Genomic DNA, 8,451 nt, shown 5'->3' on the forward strand with positions numbered 1-8,451 from the left:
ACACATTGCGTAGGATTACACGAACCCTCAATGCCGGAGTTAACAAGCTCCACAATAATGCTCATATTTTAGTAACCTTTAGTGTAAGATAGATCAAAAGACTAAACCAAGTACTAACATAGCATGCACACTGTCACCTTCATGCATATGTAGGAGGAATAGATCACATCAATATTATCATAGCAATAGTTAACTTCGCAATCTACAAGAGATCATGATCATAGCATAAACCAAGTACTAACACGGTGCACACACTCGTCACCTTTGCACACGTGCGGGAGGAATAAAACTACTTTAATAACATTGCTAGAGTAGCACATAGATAAATTGTGATACAAACACATTGCAATCATAAAGAGATATAAATAAGCACCTCACTATGCCATTCAACGGTGAATAAGTATTCTGTGAAATATAGCCTAAGAGACCCACACGGTGCACACACTCTGTCACCTTTACACACGTGGGACAAGGAGTCTCCGGAGATCACATAAGTAAAACTCACTTGACTAGCATAGTGACATCTAGATTACAAGCATCATCATATGAATCTCAATCATGTAAGGCAGCTCATGAGATTATTGTATTGAAGCACATAGGAGAGAGATGAACCACATAGCTACCGGTACAGCCCCGAGCCTCGATGGAGAACTACTCCCTCCTCATGGGAGCAGCAGCGGTGATGAAGATGGCGGTGGAGATGGCAGCGGTGTCGATGGAGAAGCCTTCCGGGGGCACTTCCCCGCTCCGGCAGGGTGCCGGAACAGAGACTCCTGTCCCCCAGATCTTGGCTTCGCGATGGCGGCGGCTCTGGAAAGTTTTCCGTATCGTGGTTTTTCGCATAAGGGTTTTCGCGACGGAGGCTTTATATAGGCGAAGAGGCGGCGCAGGAGGGTCGAAGGGGTGGCCACACCATATGGCGGCGCGGCCAGGGCCTGGGCCGCACCGGCCTATGGTCTGGGGGCCCAGTGCCCCCCCTCTGGTCCTTCGAGTCCACCCCCAGGAAGTGGGTTCCTGCGAAGGTGATGTGGTATGCTCCTATAATACCACGGTTGAAACGTTTGTTCCAGAACAAAGAGCATGCCAAGTTGTTGCGATGGCACAAAGAGGACCGTAAGAAAGATGTGATGCTGAGACACCCCGCGACGGGTCGTGATACGTCTCCGACGTATCGATAATTTCTTATGTTCTATGCCATATTATTGATGATACCTACATGTTTTATGCACACTTTATGTCATATTCGTGCATTTTACTGGAACTAACCTATTAACAAGATGCCGAAGTGCCGATTGCTGTTTTTCGCTCGTTACTAGGATTTCGAAACCAAAAACAGCGAGAAAACAGCAACCGGCACTTCGGCATCTTGTTAATAGGTTAGTTCCAGAAAATGCACGAATATGACATAAAGTGTGCATAAAACATGTAGGTATCATCAATAATATGGCATAGAACATAAGAAATTATCGATACGTCGGAGACGTATCACGACCCGTCAGCGGGGTGTCTCAGCATCACATCTTTCTTACGGTCCTCTTTGTGCCATCGCAACAACTTGGCATGCTCTTTGTTCTGGAACAAACGTTTCAACCGTGGTATTATAGGAGCATACCACATCACCTTCGCAGGAACCCACTTCCTGGGGGTGGACTCGCCCTCAACATCGCCAGGGTCATATCTCCTGATCTTATACCACAATGCACTACATACCGGGCATGCATTCAAATTCTCGTACTCCCCGCGGTAGAGGATGCAGTCATTGATGCATGCATGTATCTTCTGCACCTCTAATCTTAGAGGGCAGACAACCTTCTTTGCTTCGTACGTACTAGAGGGCAACACGTTCTCCCCTGGAAGCATCTTCTTTATTATTTTCAGCAACTTTTCAAATCCCTTGTCAGAAGTACCATTCTCTTCCTTCCACTGCAGCAATTCCAGCGTGGTACCCAGCTTTTTCTGACCATTTTCGCAATTTGGGTACAACAATTTGTTGTGATCCTCTAACATTTTCTCCAACTTCAATCTCTCCTTTTCATTTCCGCAGTTCATCTTCGCATCAAGAATGGCCCGACCCAAATCGTCATCCGGGTCATCAAAAATCGGCTCATCGAAAATGGGCTCTTCTTCAGCTTCGTCTTCCCCCATTCTACTATCACCGTCTTCAGTGAATAAGGGATAGTTGTCACTATCCTCTTCTTCTTCTTCGTTTTCTTCCAATATAACCCCTCTTTCTCCGTGCTTGGTCCAACAATTATAGCTGGGCATGAAACCATTCTCTAGCAGGTGGACGTGAAGGCTCTTTGAGGTAGAGTAATCCTTCTTATTCTTACAGGAACTACATGGACAATACATGAAACCATTCGACCGCCTGTTTGCCTCAGCCACGTTGAGAAAATAATGCATGCCATTAATGAACTCGGGATGGCACCGGTCACCGTACATCCATTGTCGACTCATCTGCATTTTATATGTATATCAAAAATCATTAAGTACACAACATCGTGGATATATGAGTGACCAACTTAATTAATATTCAAGTTCATCACATAAAACTATTTTTTTATAAAAAAGAAGAGGCTCACCGAGGTGGTACCGTGCCGGCTAGGGGACGACGCTGGCGATCGACGGCGGTGAGGACGGGGATGATACTAATTAAAACCTACAAAACATACCATAATTTCAGTTCAAATTGCATATAAAAAAAATAAAATCCCTAACTTAGGCATTTCATCGAACACCTTGCTAGCACTAGAAAAATAGTACGAGTTAAAACTTACCAAAGAAATGAGCTAAATTAGGAACGCCGGAAGGAAGGATGATATTGCTAACCCTTGAATAGATGTATGCCGTTAATCTTGTTAAAATGGTGGAGAAAAATTAAGATTATTGGAGTGTGAGAGGTGCAAAATATTTGGAAATGTGAGAGGAGAGAAGGAGAGAATGAGATGCAGGGGCTCGGGCGCGCGAGCTGATATATAGCACAGACCCTTTAGTACCGGTTCCTTAGATGAACCGGTACTAAAGGTGCAGCCTTGGCCCCACCTCCGCCTGGAAACTGGGCTCAAAAAGGGTCTTAACGAACCGATATAAATGTCTCACGCATGGAACCGGTATTAATGCCCCTTTTAGTACCGGTTCGTAAGGGAACCGGTACTAAAGGCTTAGATGGATGCCCATTTTTTTACTAGTGAGAACTGGGAGATGGACTGGATTGGTTTGGTTTGAGCGGAAAACACGTACGGTTTGGTTTGGGCTGGCTCTAGCTTTATTTTTGGATTAGTTTGGTCTGCTTGGTTTACTTATAGCTGTATGGTTTGGTCTGGGTTTTGTCTGGATTCCATAATATTCTCAGCTTGACCCATAATGCTGCTGCTTGGATAGCTTGAGGACATGCTGTCGGGCGTCGGCTACAGAGACAGGAAGCGGATAAAACCTGCAACACAGACCATAATAACCTCGATAGGAAGAGGATACAACCTGCAACAAAGATCATAACCTCGCCGTCAGTATCGCGGATCGCAAAATCCCATACGCCTTTCCCTGAACCAGCGTGAAAAGCCCCATCAAAATCGATCTCGAGTGTTCATGGTACTGGCTTGGTCCGCCTCACATCTTGCCCGGCTGCTTTGCCGCTCTTATCCTTGTACTAGAAAAATTGTCCCGATCCTGATTTGGTAAGAGATTCATCCAGATTCCAAGCTCGCTCACCAGTATTCAGGTTATTCCGCCAGCAGCATCGACGCCAGAGAGCAAGACGGCAGCAGTCAATTTCTCTTCCTTCAACTTTTTTTTTGTTCGACAAAAAAAATCATTAAGGCATGGCGAGACGACTTGGAAACGAAGCGGTTGCAGGTGAACAATCCGCAGGTGCACGAGCTCCAGTTCACCGCCCTTGCCCCTGCGGCCAGTCGAAGACTTGGAAAGGAAGAAAAAGATCAATCAGTACTAGCTCTTTCCCTTTTTGCACCCATTCCATTCCTCTCAAACTTTCCATGTAAGTATGTAAATCTCAGCCATATTAACAAATGCAAGCTAGATCATCGCGTTCGCATCCATCACCGTACCATTATCGTTATCCATGGAGTCAGCCGGAAGCAGAGGAGCGTTGCAGCGATCTGCACCAAGTCAGAGCAGCATGCTGTACCACCTCACCAACTCGGCGTGGATGTACCTGGCGCCGGTGGCGCTCGGGGTGCTCAGGTCCTTCTTCAACCAGCACCTTCGGCGGCCGCTGCGGCGGTTCCTCCCATCCCTCGACCCGTTCGTCACCGTTGACGTCGCCGCCAAGCCGGAGGACCACTCCTACTACTACGGCCCCGAGGGCGGCGCCAAGTCGAGCGACGCCTACGGGGAGGTGCTGGCTTACCTGAGCGCGGCGTGCTCGCGGGACGCGCGGGAGCTCCGCGCAGAGGGCGCCGCCGAGGGCCACGGCCTCGTGCTCAGCCTCCGCGAGGGCCAGGAGGTGGCCGACGAGTTCAAGGGCGTCACCTTGTGGTGGTCGGCGGTGACGCATCCCGAGGCGGCGAGGAGGTGCTGCCGCCTCACGTTCCACGAGCGCCACCGGAGGCTCGTCGTCGACGAGTATCTACCCTACGTTCGCCGCACCGGACAGGAGCTCGCCGCCCGCAACCGTCCCCGCAGGCTCTACTCCAACAAGAAGGAGCTCAACTACCAGTACGTAATCGATTTATCTTGTTTCATTGAAAGTTATCAGCACTGCTTGTTAATGAGTTCAATTTCCATGTTGATCGCCCAGTTCTAGGAGGGAGGAGGTATGGAGCTACATCGACTTCGACCACCCGACCACCTTCGAGACTCTGGCCATGGACCCAGCAAAGAAGCACATGATCATGGACGACCTCGACGACTTCCGAAACAGCAGGGACTACTACCGCCGCATCGGCAGAGCGTGGAAGCGAGGCTACCTCCTCTACGGCCCGCCGGGAACGGGCAAGTCCACCATGATCGCCGCCATGGCCAACTACCTCAACTACGACATCTACGACATCGAGCTCACCTCCCTACAGACCAACGGCGACCTCCGCAAGCTCTTCGTGGAGACCACGGGCAAGTCCATCATCGTCATCGAGGACATCGACTGCTCCCTCGACCTCACCGGCAGCCGTGCCAGCATGATGCCGCAAAGACACGTCGTCGAGAAGTCACACGAGAGGATGGTGACGCTGTCCGGACTGCTCAACTTCCTCGACGGGCTGTGGTCGGCGCACAGCGGCGAGCGGATCATCGTGATCACCACCAACCGACCCAAGATGCTTGACCCGGCGCTGATCCGGCCTGGTAGGATGGACATGCACGTCGAGATGTCCTACTGCAAGTTTGGGGCGTTCATGACGCTCGCCAAGAACTACCTCGGGGTGGACGCGCACCCTCTCTTCTACGATGTCCAGGAGCTGTTGCAGGTGGCGGACATGACGCCGGCCGACGTCGCCGAGTGCCTCATGATGCCGTCCGAGCGCACCGCCCGGCGCGGCGTGGATGCCTGTCTCGCGCGCTTGGTAGATGAGCTAAAGAAGAAGCGCGAGGAGAAGAGAGCGGCCAAGGAGAAAGTTGCACCGGAGTAGGGGAAGAGCGAGGAGAATCGAACAAAAACGGCGGGGAAGTCACGGCGGACGGAAGACCTCGCTAGTAGTGCGACAACTAGCTTAGAGCATCTCCACTCGTCCCCCCGACGAGGCCCCCGAGCGACGTTTTTTCCATCCGGACGGCGAAATTCGGCCCAGTCGCGCCCCCGGTTCCTCGTTTTCGTCCGGATTTGGCCCTTAATCCATCTGGCGAGCCCACGCCACCCCCGGCCCCCCGGGGCGCGCTCGGGGACTCCGGACGAAAGAATTTGGCGCGAAACGGCGTGTGGACCCGCGTAGTCGGCGACTGGAAAACCAAATCCTGTGATTTTCCCTCCAATTTGCTTGCATATCCCCATTCCCTCCAATTTGCTTGCATATCCCCATTCTCTCCCGCCGAAATCCCCCAATCTCCTCGTCTTCCAGCTCCAGTTCCTGGCGGCGTCTTCTCGTCCACCACCACTCTCCTCCTCGTCTTCTCGTCCACCACAATGCCGCCGAAGGCGCCGGCGAGGAAGATGCGGAAGAAGAAGACGAAGCCGCCGGGCATGTCGAACGCCGAGTGGGCGGCGGACGAGAAACGGCGCGACGTGGAAACAAGCGCCAGGGCGGAGAGGGTGAAAAGAGCCGCCGCCAAGAGGTCGGCGGAGGCGGCCCAAGACGAACAATTGAGGTTAATCAGCATGGCCTATAGCGGCGGCATGTTCCCCGGCCAATGGCCGACGCATGGTACAACAAGTTCCCCGTCTTCCTTCTCGCCTTCGCTGTACTCGCCGTCGCCGACTGCCGTGTTCCAAGAGGGCGCCTACGTCCAACCGTCCAAGCCCACACCGTCGCCGCCCGAGCTTGACGTCGGCGGCGGCGGCCTGTTCGAGGGCACCTCGCCGGCCCTGCGACGAGGGCCGCTCGCGTTCGGTGCGATGGCGGCGCCGAACGAAGAGGAGATCCACGAGATGATCACCTCCGGCTCCGCCGCCGCCGCTGCGAGCCCGGGGTTCTTCATGACCGCCGCCGCTGCGTGCCCGGGGTTCTTCACGCAAGAGGAGACGAGGGCGACGGCAGCTGTGGCGGCGCGCAACGAGCATCGGGAGGATGTTGCCGACGGAAGCCAAGCCGTCGAAGAAGAAGGCGAGGAAGAAGAAGAGCCAATTGAAGCCGCCGCCAACCTCGTCGAAGGGGAAGAAGAAGAGGAAGAAGGACTCGCCACCTGCCGAACCGCGTATCAAATGGACGCCGAAGGAAGAGGAGTGCCTCGCCGAAGCTTGGATGACCGTGTCCACGAACGGCATAATCGGGGCCAATCGGTCGTTCGACACATACCGGTTTCGAGTGAGGCAGGCGTACGAGGAACGCAAGCTCGTCGATCCCTACTTCAACAAGACGAACATGAACGTGTACCGGGGAGACAAGGCAATGGCCACCCATTGGGGGATCATGCGAGACGGCGTGCAGCAAATGGCACGGCGTACAGGAGGAGATCGACAAACGGCCGATCAGCGGCCACGACTTGGAGCAAAGGGTATGATCCGCCGGCCCTACACCACCGAGGTACATCGTCGTTAGCTGACCCGTATCGCCGTGCTCTTTTTTCCCAGCTGCGCCGAGCTTTGGACATGTACACGGACGACACCGGCCTGCAGTTCAAGTTCCTCAACGTCTACGCCCGCCTCGAGAAGTGCGAGAAGTGGAAGGAAGTTCGCACGTCCCTCTCGAAAAGCAAGACCGAGCAGTACAACCCCGACGCTCCGCCGGCTTGCGCGGCGGAAGGGCGCCCTGAGCTCGGCCAGAAGAAGCAGAAAGAGCTCAAACGGACGGACAATCCCGCCGACAGGATGCAGGCGTCGATCGACAAGTGCTGGGCCGACTTGAGATCGCACGCCGACGGGAGGAACGACAAGTTCGACGGCAGGTGGCGGGAGATGCTCGCCAACCAAGGCGCCCGGATCGCCCTGCCGAAGACGACGGTGGCGGCGAAGAAGAGGAACACAGACTTGGCGTTCCTCATGGGCGGCGGCGACATGGAACTGATGGACGAGGAGACGAGGAATTGGTACCAGGGCCACCGCAACGACATCCTCCGAGCCACTATGTCGTCTCCGCCGGCTCCTACCTCGTCTACCTCACCATCTACCTCGTCGACTGCGGCTGCTTCGACGTCCACTGCCGCTGCTTCATCGTCGCCCGCCGCAGCCGCTTCGGCCACGGCGTGTGAGGAAACTGGTCCGTCGGACACCGCCGTGCCGGCCGGGACTGCCGACGAGCCTGTCTCCGTGTAATTTCCCTCCGATCGCCGATCTGTGGCTGATCCTTTTGCTCCTTTTGCCGATCAACTGCCCGTACTTGTAGCGCGGGACGGCGATTTGTTTGAATTTAAACTCTATCCGCCGAACTCCGGGTGGACGACTGGAAATATGGTACTCCCCACGACTTAATTTCGTCCAATCCGACGGTAGTTTCGTCCGGATTTGGGCGTGGGGAGCGCCAACGAGTGGGGATGCTCTTAGCTTGGTAACCAGTGCATTTGGTAAGTTTTGCAAGTGTACAGTTTGAGAAAACATCATTGCAGCTTTGGTACTGCTACTCCCTCCGTTATAAAATACATGACTCAACAATACTGTTATTGTGTCATTTTTTTTTTTTTTTATCGGTTTTGGTAGCTAGGTCGGTCAACAGAAAATTTCTGCAAGTTTCAATCGATTCTGAAATTGAGATTTAGCAAAATCTCAATGATCCTACTTTTATTTTGTTTGTGCTTCTTGTACCTTGTTTTTGCAGGTGTCTTGTTACTCAGGTGTCTCTTCCACGGTTCAGTTCAGAACTTCCAATAGGTAATTCGGCACCACAACCTCCGTATGTGCGAGGTGCTTGC

General features: G+C 53.2%; 1 protein-coding gene across 1 annotated transcript; it reads left to right on the forward strand.

The window, feature by feature from the left end:
• Positions 1–4,078: 4,078 nt before the first annotated feature.
• LOC124655630 (AAA-ATPase At3g28610-like) lies at positions 4,079–5,582 on the forward strand. Its single transcript, XM_047194497.1, has 2 exons — positions 4,079–4,674; positions 4,757–5,582. Exons 1-2 carry the CDS (start codon positions 4,079–4,081, stop codon positions 5,580–5,582), a joined length of 1,422 nt encoding a protein of 473 aa, XP_047050453.1.
• The last annotated feature ends 2,869 nt before the right edge of the window (positions 5,583–8,451 follow it).

Source organism: Lolium rigidum, chromosome 1 (assembly GCF_022539505.1).
Source record: "Lolium rigidum isolate FL_2022 chromosome 1, APGP_CSIRO_Lrig_0.1, whole genome shotgun sequence".
NCBI classification, from domain to species: domain Eukaryota; kingdom Viridiplantae; phylum Streptophyta; class Magnoliopsida; order Poales; family Poaceae; genus Lolium; species Lolium rigidum.

Excerpts from the sequence above, each read along its gene's own strand:
- LOC124655630 (XM_047194497.1), top strand. The coding sequence starts at position 4,079 with ATGGAGTCAGCCGGAAGCAGAGGAGCGTTGCAGCGATCTGCACCAAGT. Across the intron at positions 4,675-4,756 it reads AAGAAGGAGCTCAACTACCA|TTCTAGGAGGGAGGAGGTAT; the intron begins GTACGTAATCGA and ends TTGATCGCCCAG.